Source organism: Scyliorhinus canicula, chromosome 14, assembly GCF_902713615.1.
Source record: "Scyliorhinus canicula chromosome 14, sScyCan1.1, whole genome shotgun sequence".
In the NCBI taxonomy this organism is placed as follows: domain Eukaryota; kingdom Metazoa; phylum Chordata; class Chondrichthyes; order Carcharhiniformes; family Scyliorhinidae; genus Scyliorhinus; species Scyliorhinus canicula.
Genome location: NC_052159.1, coordinates 51045530 through 51066225, shown reverse-complemented (window position 1 = coordinate 51066225; position 20696 = coordinate 51045530). Strand labels below are relative to the sequence as shown.

The 20696-nt window shown below is 49.4% G+C and overlaps 1 protein-coding gene across 5 annotated transcripts in view; it reads right to left on the bottom strand.

Moving 5' to 3' along the window:
* Window positions 1-20696, bottom strand: part of spata13 (spermatogenesis associated 13) — a 425777-nt gene that overhangs the window by 52501 nt on the left and 352580 nt on the right. For all 5 annotated transcript variants that reach the window (XM_038818100.1, XM_038818098.1, XM_038818099.1 and 2 more), the window contains 2 exons: window positions 957-1093; window positions 343-522 (listed from right to left, as the gene is read on the bottom strand). In XM_038818100.1, the coding sequence (XP_038674028.1) occupies window positions 343-522; window positions 957-1093 (317 nt within the window). The remainder of the gene's footprint in view (window positions 1-342; window positions 523-956; window positions 1094-20696) is intronic.

The following is a 20696-nucleotide window of genomic DNA, read 5'->3' as shown; positions in this document are numbered from 1 at the left end:
ATACTAAACCTCCAACACACCCCATAAGAGCATTGGATCTATGGCAGAAGTTTTAAAGTTATGCCTTTCTACAAGGGATCCTCCCCAAAGCTTTTATTTTTTTTCAGATACCAAAGCAAGAAAAGGGGCTCAATGTTGAGAGTAATATATTAACATGGATGGAGGATTGGTTAATGGGCAGGAAGCAGATTCCACAGGGATTAGGAACTGAGAGAGGGGAAGGGAGCACAAAAGGAAAGGAGACTTACCCTCAAATTAAAAATAAGGTTTATGAAGTAAAAATGTGAACCTGCTCTGAGAAAATCATCACCATATTTCTGCAGTTTGTACTGAAAAACATACTCTGACAAAGCTAGCAGGAAACCAGGCTTCTTTGTCTTCAATCATGCCCCACCACCATTCCTTATTGGAGGCATCAAGTACGCGGATGACTTCTCCAGCTTTGAATCCAAGTTCCTGCTCATCCATGGTAACATGATCCCATAATGCCTCTGCATAGACAACGTGGCCATCGCTTATCAGCTACAGAAAGAAAGAAAGTTTCAGTTTACAACAGTCTCAATAAACAAAAGCCAGGGGTGGGATTCTCCAACTCCCCATCGGGTCGGAGAATCGCCAGGGGGCAGCGTGAAACCCGCCCCGCCAATGGATTCTCCGGCACTGGTTTTCGGGCGGGGGCGGGGATCCTGCCGCGCTGGTTGGGGGCCGTTGGCAGCGCCCCCCCACCCCCCCAAAGCAATTCTCCGGGCCCCGATGGGCCAAGCGGCCACCAATTTTTTGCCAGTCCCACCCGCGTGAAATAAGCATGGTCCATCCCAGCGGGACCTGGCTTGGAGGGCAGCTGGCAGAGACCTCCGGGGGGGGGGGGGGGGGGGGGGGGGGGGGGGATCATAAAAATCAAATTTGAAATAAAACTTACACCAATAAAGAAAAGCATTTATCATAAAGATCAATACCTCATTAATGGCAAGTTGTTCTCCACCAGGCTGGAGGTATCTAGGATTTGCATGGCGTATTTCCTCATATGCAAAATCTTCCTCACTGCCATTGTCATCAACTAGTGCAGAAGACCCTGTGCCTCCATCTGTAGAAACTAAAAGGATAAAAATGTAATATTTAAAGATAAACATATAGAAAGTTTATACTGCATTTTAATTGCATTATACTCAGGTTTTGCAAGCATGGAAAATGAAATTACATTCAGCCATGATGCGGATGCGCTTTTACCAGCAACTCAGCTGAATTCAGCTGAGAAAGCCTACCCATCCAAATTACATAATCAAACTCTTCCCTCTGATTTCAAAAAAATCCTAACACATTAAAAAGTACCCAGAGGGTTTTCTGATTAGGCTACTGGAGTGGGGGGGGGGGGGGGGGGGGGGGGGGATGCAACAATAGTTTTAAAGATGGCGTTGCAATGGTGGTAGATAAGATAAATCATTGTTTAATTACAAGTTCTGTTGCATGCAGTGCAAAGGAGAATGATCCAGATCTGGGGCTGAAGGCCACTCCTTGTACATGCTACTCTCAAGCTACATAAGCTGGTTAATTTATGTTCTCTGAGCAATTACCCAGGGAAGGAGCCAAGCTACTCAATTTAAATAGAAGTATATCACATTCACAGCAAAACCGCCCCGCATACGGTTATATAAACACACAACTCATTGTGAACAAACTTTCCTCATCTAAATTGAAGATTTAGCATAAGAAATCTAAATGTGGGGGATTAATAGAGTGGGGAAGCTAGCTAATGATATTAAAATGTATGCTAATGGAGTTCATGAGCTTTCATGGTAGGATCCCCATTATGTCATTGGTGGGGCTAATGTTTCCCCTCATGGGAGAGTCGAGGACCAGAGGCAAGGGGGGGGGGCCGAGGGGGGGGGGCGGGGGGGGGGGGGCGGGGCCGAGGCCGAGGGGGGGGGCCGAGGGGGGGGGCCCCGAGGGAGGGGGGGGCGGGGCCGGGGAGGGGCGGGGGGCCGGGGCCGGGGAGGGGCGGGGCCGGGGAGGGGCGGGGGGGCGAGGCCGAGGAGGGGCGGGGGGGGCGAGGCCGAGGAGGGGCGGAGGGGGGCGAGGCCGAGGAGGGGCGGGGGGGCGAGGCCGAGGAGGGGCGGGGGGGGCGAGGCCGAGGAGGGGCGGGGGGGGGGGGCCGGGGAGGGGCGGGGGGGGCGAGGCCGAGGAGGGGCGGGGGGGGGGGGGGCGAGGCCGAGGAGGGGCGGGGGGGCGAGGCCGAGGGGGGGGGCGGACCCGAGGGCGGGGCGGGGGGGACTGAGCGGGGGGGGCGGACCGAGCCGGGGGGCCGCCCTGGGGGCGGGCAGCCACCGCGCATGCGCTGGTTGGCACCGGCCCAACTGCGCATGCGCGGGACCCGAGTCTCTGGCGCTCCCGAGCACATGGCGCCCCGGGCAGTCGCCCGAGTTGCCGGTGCCTTGAGCCGGCCCTGACCAGAGGGCATAGTCTTTCAATAAAGGGTGCCAATTTAAGACTGAGACAGGGAGAAATTTCCTCTCTCGGCGAGCCAAGTGTCTTTGGAACTCTTGCCGCATGGAGCTGAGTCCTTGTGCATTTTTAGGGTTGAGATGGATAGATTCTTAATTGTATGGGTTGGATTCTTGTTTTTGTTTTTTCTTGCTCTGGGACTGGATGGGAGGGGACGATATATCTTGGCGGGGGGGAGCCACCCGCCCTAGCTAACTAAAGTCGGCTAGTGAACGGAGGTCAGGTGAGAGAAGGACTGCGGACATTGGAGCCTGGTTAGCGGGTTTCAATGGGCCTACGAGGCGAGTGAGGGGAGGGGAGGGGAAGGGATTGATGCTGGGAGATGTTTTTTCAAGAGGAAATGTAGGGGGGGGTGGTTCTTGGGAGGGGGGGGGGGTTCGATGTCAATAATGGATAGGGGCGGGTCAGGCTTATGGGGTGGTATGATGATGGTGGATAAGAAGGGTGGGGGGGGGGGGGGGGGGTGAGACACCCCCAGTTAGGATAGTCACGTGGAACATGAGAGGGTTATGAGGACCGGTCAAGAGGACAAGGGTGTTTGCGCATCTTAAAAGTTTGAAAGCCGATGTGGCGATGCTGCAGGAGGGTTCGCTTCCAGGTGGAGGTGGTGGTGGCAGATCAGGGGGGTAGATATGCGATTGTGACAGGGGCGCTGGAGGGGAGGTTAGTGGCGCTGTTAAGTGTATACGGTCCCAATTGGGACGATGTGGGATTCGCAAAGAAGGTGTTCGGAGCCATCCCCGACTTGGACACACACAAACTGATTGTGGAGGGGGGACTGGAACTTGGTGCAGGAACCAAGGTTGGACAGATCACAGCCCCACTCGCTGGTCCCATCAGGGGGGGCAAAGGCACTGGCTGGGCTAATGGCGGAAATGGAAGGGGTGGACCCTTGGAGGTTTCTGCACCCGAGGGAACGGGAGTACTCGTTTTTCTCAGCAGTCCATAAGGTATACTACCGGATCGATTTTTTCGTGGCGGGGAAGGCTTTGTTGGCTGGGATTAAGGGGTTGGAATACTCGGCAATTGCAGTGTCAGATCATGCTCCGCATTGGGTGGATATGGTACTGGAGAAGGGGGTAGCGCAGAGGCCAGGGTGGAAATTAGATGTGGGGCTTTTGGGGAACCAATTGTCCTGTGAGAAAATTGAAACGGTAATTAAGGAATATGTAGGTTTCAACTGTACAGGTGTGGTGGCGAAGGCAGTTATCTGGGAGGCTCGAAAGGCGGTGGTGAGGGGTGAGGTAATTTCATTTAAGGCCAGGGTGGACAAAGAGGAGAGGTTGGAGCGGCAGAGGGTAATAGATGAGATCTTGGAGGTAGAAAGGAGTTATGCAGAAGATGGGGACCCAGCGAAGCTGGAAAAGAGGAAGGAACTACAGGCGAGCTTCGACCGTCTGTCCACCAGGAAGGCAGTGCGCCAACTGAGACAAGCAAGGGGTACAGTTTATGAACATGGAGATAAGGCCAGCTGCTCCAATATCAGCAATACCAGGTCAGCTCCGGATGGAAGCAGCGGCAAGGAAAATTCTCCAGGTGAGGGATAGGGCAGGGAAGTTGGTGGTGGCCCCGGAACTGATTAACAAGGTTTTTGAGGAGTTTTATGAGAGGTTGTACAGGTCAGAGCCACCTGGGGGAGACCGTGAGATGCAGGAATTTCTTGATGGGTTGGATTCCCGAGGGTAGGGGAGGGGGACAGGGCTACATTAGAAGAAGCAATAGTGGAGCAGGAGATAAAGGATGCGATTGGGAGGATGCAGACGGGAAAGGTGGCAGGGCCGGATGGGTTTCCGGTGGAATATTATAAAAAAATTCAAGAATAAGTTGGCACCCCTGATGGTGGGGATGTTTGAGGAGGCGATAGGGAAGTGGGTGTTGCCACAAACCTTGGGGCAGGCATCGATTTCACTTGTTGCTAAAAAAAGATAAGGATCCGACGGAGTGTGGGTCGTATAGGCCCATATCACTTCTGAATGCGGACGCAAAAGTATTGGCGAAGGTACTGGCGGGTAGGCTGGAGGAGTGCCTCCCGAAGGTGATAGGTGAGGATCGGACAGGGTTCGTGAGAGGGAGGCAGCTTTTTTTGAACATTAGGAGGGTTTTCAACGTCGTTATGGCACCGGCGGAAAGGAAGGAAACAGAGGTGGCTGTGGTATTGGATGCCGAGAAGGCGTTTGACCGGGTAGAATGGTACTTGATGGCAGTTCTGGAGCGGTTTGTGATTGGACCAAGATTTGTGAACTGGGTAAAGCGATTATATAAGGTGCTGAAGGCGAGTGTCCGCACAAACAATATAAGCTCAAGATACTTATCTCCACCGTGGGACAAGGCAGGGATGTCCTATGTCACCACTGGTGTTTGCACTCGCTATTGAGCCATTGGCCATCGCATTAAGAATTTCGGGAACATGGAAAGGAATAGCGCGGGGGGGATAGAGCATAGGGTGTCCTTATATGCCGATGATTTGCTCCTGTATGTGTCAGAACCGAGTGTGTCGATAGGGGGGAATATTGGAGCTACTGCGAGTATTTGGGTCTTTCTCGGGGTACAAGCTGAACCTGGACAGGAGTGAGTATTTTGTGGTGTCTCGGGCAGGGGTGGGGGGGGGGGGGGGGGGGGGGGGGGGGCTGCCATTCCGTAGGGCAGGGACTCACTTTAGGTATCTGGGGGTGCAGGTTGCCCGGGAGTGGGGGAGGCTTCGCAGGTACAATATCACTAGTTTGGTGGTGAGAGTGAAAGCCGATCTGGCAAGGTGGGATGGTCTCCCTCTGTCACTGGCAGGTCGGGTGCAGACGGGTAAAATGAATGTGTTGCTGCGATTTCTGTTTATTTTTCAATGCCTACCGATTTCCCTGCCAAAGGCTTTTTTCAGGGAGAGCGAGGGAAGGATTACCTCGTTCATATGAGGAGGGAAGGTGGCCAGAGTGAGAAAGGTGCTGCTACAGAGGGGAAGGCAGGCAGGGGGTTTGGGTCTGCCGAACCTGATGTATTACTACTGGGCAGCGATTGTGGAGAAGGTGCGGGACTGGGTCAGAGGGATTGATTCGCAGTGGGTCAGAATGGAGGAGGGTTTGTACAGGGGGTGGGGACTGAAAGCACTAGCCACAGCGCTGCTCCCGATAGCTCCGGGGAAATACTCGGGGAGTCCGGTCATAATAGCTTCATTGAAAATCTGGAGGCAGTTTCGCCAACAATTCGGGTTGGGGGCAGGGTCAAGGGAAATGCCGATTCGGGGGAACCACAGATTTGAGCCAGGGAGGTGGGATGGAAGTTTTCAGAAATGGGAAGAGAAGGAGATTAAGACGCTAAAAGATTTGTTTCTTAGGGGTCAGTTTGCAGGATTGAGGGAGCTGGAAGCAAAGTATGGGCTGGAGCAGGGGGAAATGTTTAGCTACACGCAGGTTCGAGATTTTGCTAGGAAGGAGATACAGAGCTTCCCGGAGGAACCGGCCTCCACATTGCTGGAGGAGGTGCTGCCGACAAGGGGACTGGAGAAGGGGACAGTGTCAGTGGTGTATGGAGCTATTTTGGAAGAGGATAAGGCACCACTGGAAGGGATCAAAGTAAAGTGGGAGGAAGAGTTGGGAGAGGTTATAGAGGAGGGGTCTGGTGTGAGGTGCTCCGGAGAGTAAATGCCTCCACCTCATGTGCGTGGTTGGGGCTGATGCAGCTGAAGGTGGTATACAGAGCACACCTCACGAGGGCGAAGATGAGCCAATTCTTTGAAGGAGTAGAAGATATGTGTGAGCGTTGCGGGGGGATGGAGAGCAGCCTCTTAGGAGATAAGTTAAAAAGTAGGACCTCAAAGGTAGTAATGTCAGAATTGCTACCAGTGCCACGAGACAGTCAGAGTAGAAATTCAAGAATAGTCAGAATTAATGGTTGCTGCACAAGATAAAGATGCATGGCATTAAGGATAAAGTAGTAGCATGGATAGAGGATTGGCTAATTAATAGAAAGCAAAGAGTGGGGATTAATGAGTGTTTCTCTGGTTGGCGGTCAGTAGCTAGTGGTGTCCCTCAGGGATCAGTGTTGGGCTCACAATTTACATAGATGATTTGGAGTTGGGGACCAAGGGCAATGTGTCCAAGTTTGCGGACGACACTAAGATGAGTGGTAAAGCAAAAAGTGCAGAGGATACCGGAAGTCTGCAGAGGGATTTGGATAGGTTAAGTGAATGGGCTAGGGTCCGGCAGATGGAACACAATGTTGACAAATGTGAGGTTATCCATTTTGGTCGGAATAACAGCAAAGGGGATTATTATTTAAATGATAAAATATTAAAACATGCTGCTGTGCAGAGAGACCTGGGTGTGTTCGTGCATGAGTCGCATAAAGTTGGTTTACAGGTGCAACAGGTGATTAAGAAAGCAAATGGAATTTTGTCCTTCATTGCTAGAGGGATAGAGTTTAAGACTAGGGAGGTTATGCTGCAATTGTATAAGGTGTTAGTGAGGCCAAACCTGGAGTAGTGTGTTCAGTTTTGGTCTCCTTACCCGAGAAAGGACGTACTGGCGCTGGAGGGTGTGCAGAGGAGATTCACTAGGTTAATCCCAGAGCTGAAGGGGTTGGATTACAAGGGGAGGTTGAGTAGACTGGGATTGTACTCGTTGGAATTTAGAAGGATGAGGGGGATCTTATAGAAACATATAAAATTATGAAGGGAATAGAGAGGAAAAATGCAGACAAGTTGTTTCCACTGGCGGGTGAAAGCCGAACTAGAGGGCACAGCCTCAAAATAAGGGGAAGGAGATTTAGGACTGAGTTTAGGAGGAACTTCTTCATCCAAAGGGTTGTGAATCTATGGAATTCCTTGCCCAGTGAAGCAGTTGAGACTCCTTCATTAAATGATTTTAAGATAAGGACAGATAGTTTTTTGAAGAATAAAGGGATTAAGGGTTATGGTGTTCGGGACGGAAAGTAGAGCTGAGTCCACAAAAGATCAGCCATGATCACTTTGAATGCCGGAGCAGGCTCGAGTGGCCATATGGCCTACTGCTGCTCCTAGTTCTTATGTTCTTAAGAATACGTGGCTTGAGAGATGGTGCAGGAGGGACGGGTTCAGATTTTTGGGACATTGGAACTGGTTCTGTGGGCGGTGGGACCATTACTAATCAGATGGTCTACACCTGGGCAGGACTGGAACCAATGTCCTAGGGGGTGCTTTTGCTCACACTGTTGTGGAGGTTTTAACCTAATGTGGCAGGGGATGGGAACCTGGGGCGGAATTCTCCCCTACCTGGCGGGGCGGGGGGTCCCGGCGTAGCGGAGTGGCGCCAACCACTCCGGCGTCGGGCCTCCCCAAAGGTGCGGAATTCTCCGCACCTTTAGGGGCCAAGCCCTCACATTGAGGGGCTAGGCCCGCGCCGGAGTGGTTGGCACCACGCCGACTGGCACCAAAACCGGCGCCAACGGCCTTTGACGCCCGCCGCCCGGGCTGGCCGAAAGGCCTTCGCCGGTTCGCGCATGCGCCGGTGCATCAGCTGCCACTGACGTCACCACTGGCGCATGCATGCTGGGGGATTCTCTTCCACATCCGCCATGGTGGAGGCCGTGGCTGCAGCGGAAGAAAAAGAGTGCCCCCACGGCACTGGCCCGCCGGCCGATCGGTGGGCCCTGGCCACCGTGTGGGCACACCCAGTAAAGCCAGTAAAGCAGCAACTAAAGCCAGTACGGTACTAGATAATAAACTCATTGTGACTAAGGGGAAGAGTAGACAGGGAAGAGATGATGAACGCAAAGAGACAGGTGGTCTGAGGTGCATTTGTTTTAATGCGAGAAGTGTAGCAGGTAAGGCAGATGAAGTTAGGGCTTGGATTAGTACCTGGGAATATGATGTTATTGGTACTACTGAGACTTGGTTGAGGGAAGGGCAAGACTGGCAACTAAATATCCCAGGGTATAGATGCTTCAGGAGGGATAGAGGGGGAGGTAAAAGGGGTGGATGAGTTGCACTACTGGTCAGAGATGATATAACAGTTGTGATTAAGGAGGGCACTATGGGGGATTCGAGCACTGAGGCAATATGGATAGAGCTAAGAAATAGAAAGGGTGCAGTAACATTGTTGGGACTTTACTACAGGCCTCCCAACAGCGAGTGTGAAGTAGAGGTACAAATATGTAGACAGATTATAGAAAAATATAGGAGCAATAGGGTAGTCGTGATGGGACCTGGTATTGGGGAATGATCCAGGCCAGGTGGTTGAAGTTTCAGTCGGTGATTACTTTGGGAATAGCAATCACAATTCCATAAGTTTTAGAATACTCATGGACAAAGATGAGAGTGGTCCTAAAGGAAGAGTGGACAGTGAGAGCCTTTTTCCTCGGATGGTGATGTCTAGCACGAGGGGACATAGCTTTAAATTGAGGGGAGATAGATATAGGACAGATGTCAGAGGTAGGTTCTTTACTCAGTGAGTAGCAAGGGCGTGGAATGCCCTGCCTGCAACAGTAGTGGACTCGCCAACACTAAACGCATTCAAATGGTCATTGGATAGGCATATGGACGATAAGGGAATAGTGTAGATGGGCTTTAGAGGGGTTTCACAGGTCGGCGCAACATCGAGGGCCGAAGGGCCTGTACTGCACTGTAATGTTCTATGTTATATGGGGAAAGGCCAAGTATAACAAAATTCGGCAGGAGCTAGGGAATGTGGATTGGGAGCAGCTGTTTAAGGGTAAATCCACATTTGAAATGTGGGAGTCTTTTACGGAAAGGTTGATTAGAGTGAAGGACAGACATGTCCCTGTGAAAATGAGGGATAGAAATGGCAAGATTAGGGAACCATGGATGACGGGTGGAATTGTGAGACGAGCTAAGATGAAAAAGGAAGCATACACAAGATGTTGAGGTTAGGGATGGATGTTTAAATACTCTAGGTCATGTCGGCATAAGGAAGGGGGAGGTTTTGGGTATTCTAAAAGGCATTAAGGTGGTCAAGTCCCCAGGACCGGATGGGATCTATCCCAGGGAGGTTTTGGGTATTCTAAAAGGCATTAAGGTGGTCAAGTCCCCAGGACCGGATGGGATCTATCCCAGGTTACTGAGGGAAGTGAGGGACGAAATAGCTGGGGCCTTAACAGATATCTTTGCAGCATCCTTGAGCACGGGTGAAGTCCCGGAGGACTGGAGAATTGCTAATGTTGTCCCTTTGTTTAAGAAGGGTAGCAGGGATAATCCAGGGAATTATAGACCTGTGAGCTTGACGTCAGTGGTAGGCAAACTGTTGGAGAAGATACTGAGGGATACGATCTATTCACGTTTGGAAAAAAATGGGCTTATCAGTGATAGGCAGCATAGCTTTGTGCAGGGAAGATCATGTCTTATAAACCTAATAGAATTCCTTGAGGAAGTGACAAAGTTAATTGATGAAGGAAGGGCTGTAGATGTCATATACATGGACTTCAAAAGTTTTCCATGGCAGGTTGATGGAAAAAGTGAAGTCACGTGGGGTTCAAGGTGTACTAGCTGGATGGATAAAGAACTGGCTGGGCAACAGGAGACAGAGAGTAGTGGTGGAAGGCAGTGTCTCAAAATGGAGAAGGGTGACTAGTGGTGTTCCACAGGGATCCGTGCTCAGACCACTGTCATTTTTGATATACATAAATGATCTGGACGAAGGTATAGGTGGTCTGATTAGCAAGTTTTCAGATGATACTAAGATTGGTGGAGTTGCAGATAGCGAGGGGGACTGTCAGAGAATACAGCAAAATATAGATAGCTTTTTCCATGAGTGGGTATGTCAATTACAAGGGGTCACGATTTCAAGGTGAGGGGAAGAAAGTTTAAGGGAGATTTGCGTGGAAAGTTTTTTTTTATAAATAATTTTTATTCAAATTTTTACAAAATACAAAATATAAACATCTTAACTTTGTTAACATACACCCGCGGTAACCCCCCATGAACAGTACCCCCCCCCCCAGCTTCAAGAGCAACTTCAAACAACAGGAAAGAACAAAAACAAAGAAAAAGAAAGAAGAGAAAAACAAAAGAGAAAAAAAAGAGAGAGATAGCACCCTCCACAAACCCATGTGCACAGTTCTCCCTCCCCCCAATCCTCCCCAATCCCCCCCCCCCCCCCCCCCCCCCACCCCCCCCCCCCCCCCCCCGGGTGGCTGCTGCTGCCGGCCTATTTCCCTACCGTTCCGCCAAGAAGTCCAGAAAAGGCTGCCACCGCCTGAAAAACCGTTGTACTGATCCCCTCAGGGCAAATTTCACCCTCTCCAATTTAATGAACCCCGCCATATCCGAGATCCAGGCCTCGATGCTTGGGGGCCTGGCATACTTCCATTGGAGCAAGATCCTCCGCCGGGTGACTAGGGACGCAAAGGCCAGAACCCCGGCCTCTATCGCCTCCTGCACTCCCGGCTCCACTGCAACCCCAAAAATTGCGAGTCCCCAGCCTGGCTCGACCCTGGATCCCACCACCCTCGACACCGTCTTTGCTACCCCCTCCCAAAACTCCCCCAACGCTGGGCACGCCCAAAACATATGGGCGTGGTTCGCTGGGCTCCCCGAGCACCTAGCACACCTGTCCTCTCCCCCGAAAAACCTGCTCATCCTCGACCCAGTCATGTGGGCCCTATGCAGCACCTTGAACTGTATGAGGCTAAGCCTCGCACAGGAAGAGGAGGAATTCACTCTCTCCAGGGCATCCGCCCACGTCCCCTCCTCAATCTCCTCCCCCAGCTCCTCTTCCCACGTCGCCTTCAGTTCCTCCACCGAGGCCTCGCCTACCTCCTCAATTACCCGGTATATGTCCGAGATCCTCCCTCCTCCGACCCACACCCCCGAGAGCACCCTATTCCGCACCCCTCGTGGGGACAGCAAGGGGAACCCCTCCACCTGCTGCCTGGCAAACGCCTTCACCTGGATGTACCTAAACATGCTCCCCGGGGGGAGCCCAAACTTCCTCTCCAACTCCCCCAAGCTCGCGAACCTCCCCTCCACAAACAGGTCCCTCAACCTCCTAACCCCTGCCCTGTGCTAGCTCAGAAATCCGCCATCAATGCTCCCTGGGACAAACCGATGGTTCCCCCGTATCGGGGCCTCCATCGAGCCCCCCATTTCTCCCCTGTGCCGTCTCCATTGCCCCCAAATTTTGAGGGTAGTCGCCACCACCGGGCTCGTGGTATACCTCGTTGGAGGGAGCGGCAACGGCGCCGTTACTAGCGCTTCCAGGCTCGTGCCCACACAAGACGCCACCTCCATCCTCTTCCACGCTGCCTCCTCCTCGTCCGTTACCCACTTACGCACCATCGCTGCGTTGGCCGCCCAGTAGTACCCACAGAGGTTGGGCAATGCCAGCCCCCCCCCCATCCCTGCCTCGCTCCAGGAACACACTTCGAACCCTCGGAGTCCCATGCGCCCACACAAATCCCGTGATACTGCTGTTGACCCTCCTGAAAAAGGCCTTCGGGATAAGGATGGGGAGGCACTGGAACAGGAACAAAAACCTCGGGAGCACCGTCATCTTGACGGACTGCACCCTCCCCGCCAGTGACAGCGGTAACATATCCCATCTCTTAAACTCCTGCTCCATCTGCTCCACCAACCTGGTGAGGTTGAGCCTGTGCAGGTCCCCCCAGCTCCCCGCCACCTGGACCCCTAGGTACCTGAAACTCGTCCCTGCCTGCTTCAATGGGAGCCTACCAATCCCCTCCTCTTGCTCCCCCGGATGCACCACAAACACCTCACTTTTGCCCAGGTTCAGCTTATACCCCGAGAAACCCCGGAATTCCCTAAGAATCCTCATCACCTCCGGCATCTCCCCCACCGGTTCTGCCACATACAGCAACAAGTCCTCCGCGTACAGCGACACCCGATGCTCCTCCCCACCCCGCACCAGGCCTCTCCAGTTCCCTGACTCCCTCAGTGCCATGGCCAGGGGCTTAATCGCCAACGCGAAGAGTAAGGGGGACAGGGGGCACCCCTGTCTCGTCCCCCGATGCATCCGAAAGTACTCCAACCTCCTCCTATTCGTGGCTACACTTGCCATCGGGGCCTCATAGAGCAGCCTCACCCACCGGATAAACCCCTCCCCAAACCCAAACCTCTCCAACACCTCCCACAAGTACTCCCACTCAACCCTATCGAAGGCCTTCTCCGCGCCTAACGCCACCACTATCTCCGCCTCCCCTTCCATAGCCGGCATCATAATGACATTGAGGAGCCTTCGCACGTTTGCGTTCAGCTGCCTTCCCTTCACAAACCACGTCTGGTCCTCATGTATGACCCCAGGCACACAATCCTCTATTCTAGTGGCCAGGATCTTTGCCAGCAGCGTGGAAAGTTCTTTACACAGAGAGTTGGGCAGAGAAATGGCAGATGGAGGTCAATCCAGGCAAATGCGAGGTGATGCATTTTGGAAGATCAGTTCTGGGGAAAATTGATGTATAGATAGATCTGGGAGTTCAGGTCCATTGAACCCTGAAGGTGGCAATGCAGGTCGATAGAGTGGTCAAGAAGGCATACAACATGCTTGCCTTCATCGGACGGGGTATTGAGTACAAGAGTCGGCAGGTCATGTTACAGTTGTATAGGACTTTGGTTAGGCCACATTTGGAATACTGCATGCAGTTCTGGTCACCACATTACCAGAAAGATGTGGATGCTTTAGAGTGGGTGCAGAGGAGATTCACCATGATGTTGCCTGGTATGGAGGGTGCTAGCTATGAAGAAAGGTTGAGTAGATTAGGATTGTTTTCGTTGGAAAGACGGAGGTTGAGGGGGGACCTAATTGAGGTCTACAAAATTACGAGAGGTATGGACAGGGTGGATAGCAACAAACTTTTTCCAAGAGTGGGCGTGTCAATTACAAGCGGTCACAATTTCAAGGTGAGAGGGGGAAAGTTTAAGGGAGATATGCATGGAAAACACTTTACACAGAGGGTGGTGGGTGCCTGGCCTGGAACGCATTGCCGGCAGAGGTGGTAGACGTGGGCACGATAGCATCATTTAAGATGTATCTAGACAGATACATGAATGGGCAGGGAGCAGAGGGATACAGTTCCTTAGAAAATAGGCGACAGTTTTAGATAGAGGATCTGGATCAGCGCAGGCTGGGAGGGCAGAAGGGCCTGTTCCTGTGCTGTAATTTTCTTTGTCCTTACCATTGGGCCACCGTGCCATAATGGGTTGAAAGATTATGGGGAACGGTCAGGAAAGTTAAGTTGAGGCTGAGAGAAGAACAGCCATGATCGTATTGAATGGTGGAGCAGGCTCAAGGGGCTGAATTCCCTACTCCTGCTCCTCGTTCTTATATTCCTAGGTTAGTTCTGTCCTGTATTGACTGAGAGAAAGTCACAGATCATTTTGGGGCCTCCTGTCATTTGGAGGCCCTGTGCCTCGGTACGGTGTATTTCATTGTAAATTTGTCGCTGTACTGTACAAACTCCCCGGAGTACTATGCTTTTGTTGATAGGCAGTTTACAATTTAAATTAAGCTAGAAATTTCTCCCAACAAACTGACAAAGCTGTGAGAGGCTTTTTCTGCCAATGCACAAGTACATTTCAGATTGTTGCCCGGCCATGTATCTTAGAGGGAACATTGCTTAGCACCCAGTGATGGGGTGAAAATCACAATGGTTTCCATGTAAGAAGGCCGTTTAATAGATTTAGACAAATGGTTTGTATCCCCATGATAGCTTTATCTGACAGATCAAAGAATACAAAGCACTGGCTTAGCTAAGCAGTAGCAGTCTCACTAATGAATTAGAAATTCACAGGTTCATCTCCAACTCCGTAAACCAGACCAATACTCAGTGCAGCACTGAGGAATCAAGGTGGTCATCAAAGATAGCAGGAGCTTTTGAAGTGGAGCAGGGAAATTCTTTTCGTTTGAAAACAGAAAATACTGGAAAAACTCAGCAGGTCTGGCAGCATCCGTGGAGAGAGAAACAGAGTTAACATTTTGAGTCCCTATGACTCTTCCTCAGCTCTGAAGAAGTCATATAGCACTTGAAACACAGTGCTGCTAGACCTGCTGAGTTTTACAAGTATTTTCTGTTTTTATTAAGATTTTCAGTATCCACAGCATTTTGCTTTTATTTTGAAGTTCTCGGTGAGAGAATAACATTTATGCCTCAATTAACCTTAAAAAAAGAGATAATATGGTCAGCCATCATACTACTATTGGTGAACCATACGGTGTACAAATTGGCTGTCAAATTTCCCTACATTAGAACACCGACTACACTTAAAGAGCATTTTATTAGTTGCAAGATACTTTGGTATATCTCGAGGATGTAAAGGGCACTGTACAGGTACAAATGCAATTTGTTTTTACCAAAATAGCCTAAGATGATCGAGTGCAACTCTAAATAGTCAGATTTTGAGTGATTGAGTGTGTGGTGATCAAGATAATTGACCATTACATCTCACTTGCACCATTACAATATAACGTGATTCTTAAGTAAATACAAGTTACATAACTTGAGGACTTTGTCAGTTTGGTGTTTACTAAAGGAAGTACCTCCTTACCTCCTCACTTTATATTAATACACTCCCTATCGTTATTAATAGTCAAACACTGATTCTGGAATTTTTGAAATATTTTCGAGATTTATTTATTGGGAACGTAGTAACTCTTCCAAACGTGTAAGATCATTAAACATATTACTATAATTTGGGTAACGTTCTAACATAAACATTTTTGATAAAAGTGACAATGCAAAAAAAGTTGTTGTCCTAATTGCTGCAACATTGTAATAAACGCAAAGCAATAAGTACAGTGGCATGTCATTCCTGACCAAATGGAAACAATGCTATATAGCTGTATTTTATTTATCCAAGGTCGGAATAAAATGTACACCCAGTGGACAGAACATGCAACCATCTAGTGAAGAGAAAGAAAAACTGCAACAAATGTGCATATAACTTCCATTAGATGCGCCAAAACACTTTCCATTGCGACCCTAGAGAAAGCTTTGGGCGGGATTCTCCATTGGCTGGCGCCAAAATTGTGGCAGTTGCCGGTTTGATGCCGAATCACGATGCTTCGCCTACTCGAAAACGGTGCCAACGGGGGGGGGGGGGGGGGGGGGGGGGGGGGCTTCTGCCAGGGCTGGAGGGTGGGGGGTGGGGAAGTAGTGGGAGGTGGCCAGTGGGTAGACTGGTATAGAGCGTCATTACCACAGCAGGCAAGGTAGCCATGCAGCTGCGCATGCCGCTGACAGCCCGCTTTAAACCTGGTGCCCTGGGTCATATAGGTGACCCCCCCGGTGCACCCCCTGGGTGCCCTCAGGCCCCAGCCGACCCATCAGCTGTATGGGCGCTCCAGCAAAACCTGTCTCATCTTTTCGGCCCCGATCAGTGTCTGTGTGGGGAGAGTGTTGTTGAAGCGCGGCTGCAGCTTGTCAGCCCTGCGAGTGTCCATCACGGACCCCGCGATTCACGCACCGTTTTTCGGGGGTTTCGATGGTGTTCCATGCGGCACCAGTGCTGACCCTCACTTAGCAGAATCGATGCAGGTGTGGCGCCGATATTTCTGACGTGAAAGTCCACGGTTTCTCCGTTGGGGTCAGCAACTCAGAAACGGAGAATCCGGTCCCTTTTCAATGCTTTCACCCTTCCTCTCCTGAAAGTACTGCTCATGTTGCAAGCATGGTTCCACATATGTCAAAACCCTCCAGTACCTCATTCATTTGCTATTCATCATGTATTAGTTTGGATGTTGAAACATTGTCAGCTATTTCACTAAATTAATATCACCATTAAGCCCCAATTTTGTCTTTACTCACATATTATACAATTATGCTTTTAACCTGAAGCAGCAAACAGGAGCAGGAACAGAAACCTAATTTACTCTCTTCCCTGGCACTATAATGGTTTTCCTTGTTACGTCATTTCCCTTGCAGCTGCCGGACTGAGATGATTGCATCAATTATAGATCTTCCAACTCTAAAAGCACACTGGGGTTTGAGGTAGATGCATTCAGCCAGGAACCACAGTCTAATAAGGATAACATGGGAAAATACTTTTTCCACAATGCCTTGATTGCTGATGCAACCAGTGCGATAGCCATTTTCTCGTATAGCATCACACTCTTTTTATCACATGTATCCAAGGGGGCTGCACCTTCCCTGCAACAGAGGCAGTGAACTATGTGCAGACGCTGCAGGAGTGCCGATTTCCCGTGTTTGACTTCAGATGGTGTAACTTTTTTTTAAATTTTAAGCGGCAATTTGTAATGGCCAATCCACATACCCTGCACATCTTTGGGTTGTGGGGGTGAGACTCACATAGACAGAGGGAGGATGGGCAAACTCCACAGGGACAGTGACCCAGGGCCGGGAATCAGATGGTATAACATCAACACCTGGAGCCTTACCCATGGCAAAATGAGCCAATGACTTCGCTAAGGTCCACCACTGTGGGTTCAATATCCAACTCTGCAATAACATGCAAGCTTTTTATGGTGGTCTAGAGCTTCCTCTATGATAGTGTTCTCCCTAGAGTACAACTGTTTATTACAATCGGTGATGATCTCCCTTGCCTTTGTTTTCAGTGAAACTGTTTTCTTTGCTGATGGATCTGTTATCTTTCTGATCCTTTCATACATGCCCCTACCTTTCATAATCTTTATTAGAATATTCATTATTGTCACAAATAGGCTTACATTAACACTGCAATGAAGTTACTGTGAAAATCTCCTAGTCGCCACACTCCGGAACCTGTTCAGGTACACCGAGGGAGAATTCAGAATGTCCAATTCACCTAACAGCACGTCTTTTGGGACTTGTGGGAGGAAACTGGAACACCCGGAGGAAACCCACACAGACATGGGGAGAACGGGCAGACTCCACACAGATAGTGACCCAAGTCGGGATTCGAACCTGGAACCCTGGTGCTGTGTAGCAATAGTGCTAACCATGTGCTACTGTGCAGACAGCTGGATACTCTGGCAATGTTGTAACCAGTGGTCATTGGTGCACCTAGCATACCCGAAGACCTTCCCATGGTGAGGTCACCACTGGATCATAACCTCCTTAGCACCGTGACCTCTGCTAAAAGAACACCTACTAGTGAAGATGATGGACACTGACAATATCAACAGGAAGACACTTGCTGATAGCCATGACCTCTGGAGGCTGACTGTTTGAAACAACATTGTTAATAGGTGAGCAGAAAAGAATAACCAGGCTGGTCGAGAAGAGGGCCAAGTGAAAACAAGCCCATGAAACCTGTACCTTCTCAGCCCACCGTGCATAACACAGAGTTGACCATCCCAGCACAAACCAGTGTCTTATGAGACAGACAGCTGCCTTAATGTAGTTTGGGGTGTATTTAATTAATTCTCAAGTAGACAGCCTGGCACCTGTCAAACCAACTATGGATCTCTTACCTGATAATCACCAAAAGTCAGTTCACTGCATGGAGAAGGATTGGATCATGCTGGCCTATAGCTTACCAACATATGTGGTGCATAAGTTGCCAGAGCGATTAGGGAGCCCAGTTGATAAGCTTTCACCGATTTATAAGAATTTATTTACATCTTACCATGTTTCTTGGAAACATCCTGACAAAGTTATTGTATATAGAGAGCTTTAACTGTGATCATGCAGCCACAACCATTTTGTACAATAGTCCATAATAGCAAACAGACTTGGACGTTATTTTGAATGTTATTGGGCAACAGAACAATGCTGGCTGGGTAACAGGGAGAACTTCTTGCTTGGTCAGAATTGCATGCAACCACACACACTTGAGTCAATGATTTAACATAATTATTTGAAGGATAGCATCATTGATGATACTGTGTTCCATCAGTTCTACCTTGGACTGTAACCTGGCTTAGATTAAACTTCTACAAAATAATTCCACACTCCTAAGAACTCTTCTGAGAGTTAGCCATATTTTCTCTTTTGAATGATTGATGTTATCATTGGAGAAAACATTTTTTTAGGTGTCCAACAGCAAATATCCAGCAAACCCAAGAATATGACGACTGGGCAGAAATCTGAAGACTACTAGATAAAATCAGATGACCTCACAGACATCTTGTAGTCACTTGCTGGCCACCCTAGGTTCTGGAAATCTCAAGTTATAAACCTACCCAGCTTACAGTATGTACTCAAGTTGGAGAAGGAGTTGAATCCACGACATAATGAATGTCATCAGTAACACAATATTGTCAACTACTCCTGCTCCTATTCCGTAGGTTTGCTTGTATCACAAATGGAGAGAACAAATGTTTGGCTCTAAACTGGTGGTCTAATAGAAACTCTTTTGTTTCAAATGGACAAAACCTTGTTGGAGGGGGAGTTTAATGCAAGGAGCTGCTAGTTAGACCTTCGCTTGCATCCTTCAGGTCAAAACGTTTTTACGATGCAACTTGGGGAAGGGTGAGTTGGTAATGGCAGAGTGAGTTTGCAGAGTACCTTGGACCTGGCAAATGGCAGGACCAAAAGTCCAACGGGATTTAAGGACTGAGAAAAGAAATAGTGGAATGATGGCAAAAGAAAGTAAACTAAGGTGGATGAATTAGAGTTAAATCAGGTGCAGAAAAAGAAAATAAAGATTGGATTATGAAAGAAGAAATGTGAAGATAGAAAACAATCAAAATGCAAGTTTCTAATAATTTTACTATTTTCAGGAATGTGACTCAGTTTGAACTGTGAATTGTTTTGGGCAGTAGAAATTGATTGATGTTGCATTGTTAAAGGGTACTTATGTTATCAATTATGAGCTCTAACTTGCTGCAACAAGTTTAATGCTCAATTAATATACAATTCCAGCAAGTTCTTTAAAATAATAGGATGCCAAGGGCTAGATACCATTTGTGTATGTGCAGCGACCAGAAAGTTCTGGAGATATGCAACTCTTCAATATTGCTTGCAGGTCAATTTGAGTTTTTTCTCCTTTTTCTTAATAAACATTTTATTGAGGTATTTTTGGTATTGTAACAACAAAAAAATTAAACAATGTACATGAAACTATAAACGTAGTGCAAAAGCCGTCTCCCTTCCTTACAGGTCCCACCTTTATTAACCCCCTACTCTAAGCTAAACTGACACCTCTCCCTCCCCCCTCTGCTGACGATTAATTTTCCGCGAAGTCGTTGACGAGCGGTTGCCACCTCCGGGCAAACCCTAACGGTGACCCTCTCAAGGCGAACTTGGTTTACTCCAAACAGAGAAAGCTAGCCATGCCCGATAGCCAGGTCTCTGACTTCGGGGGCTTTGAGTCTCTCCAAGCTAATAGCATCCGTCTCCGGGCTACCAGGGAAGCAAAGGCCAGAACGTCTGCCTCTTTCTCCTCCTGGATTCCCAGGTCTTCCGACACCCTGAAAATCACCACCTGTGGACTCGGTGCCACCCTTGTTTTTAACATTGTGGATATGACATCTGCAAACCCCTGCCAAAATCCCCTAAGCTTCGGACATGTCCAGAACACGTCGACATGGTTCGCTGGTCCTCCTGCACAACTTGCACACCTTTTTAAAAAAATATTTTTATTATCCTCCTTTTTCACATTTTCTCCCGAATTTACACCCACCAACAACAGACAATAAGCAACAACAAATATGTCAATCCCCATAAGAATAACAACGATCCCATCCTCCCACCAACCCCCAAACATCAGCCCGCATGTTTACATAAACAAATGACAAAAAGGAATCAGGGATTACCCATAGACACCCTTAATACACACAGCCCCCTTCCCCCCCTAACCCTTCCACTCATCACCCCCCAACTAATGTTCGATGTTATCTAGTTCTTGAAAGTGCATAATGAATAATGCCCATGACTTGTGGAACCCCTCCGTCCTTCCCCTCAGTTCAAACTTAACCTTCTCAAGGGTCAAGTATTCCAACAGGTCCCCCTGCCACAGCAGGGCACAGGGTGGAGAGGCTGCTCTCCATCCCGGCAGGATCCGCCTTCGGGCGATCAATGAGGCGAAGACTACGATATCTGCCTCCGCACCCGTTTCAAACCCTGGCTGGTCCGACATCCCGAATATGGCCTCCCGGGACGCGGGTCCAGTTTCACATGCACCACCTTTGAAATTACCCTAAAATCCGCCTTCCAGTAATTCTCTAGCTTAGGACAGGACCAAAACATATGAATGTCATTAGTGCCCCCCCCCCCCACCGCAACGCTCACACACATCTTCTGCTCCTTCAAATAATCGGCTCATCCTCGCCCTTGTGAGATGCTCTGTATACCACCTTCAGCTGTATCAGCCCCAACCTCGC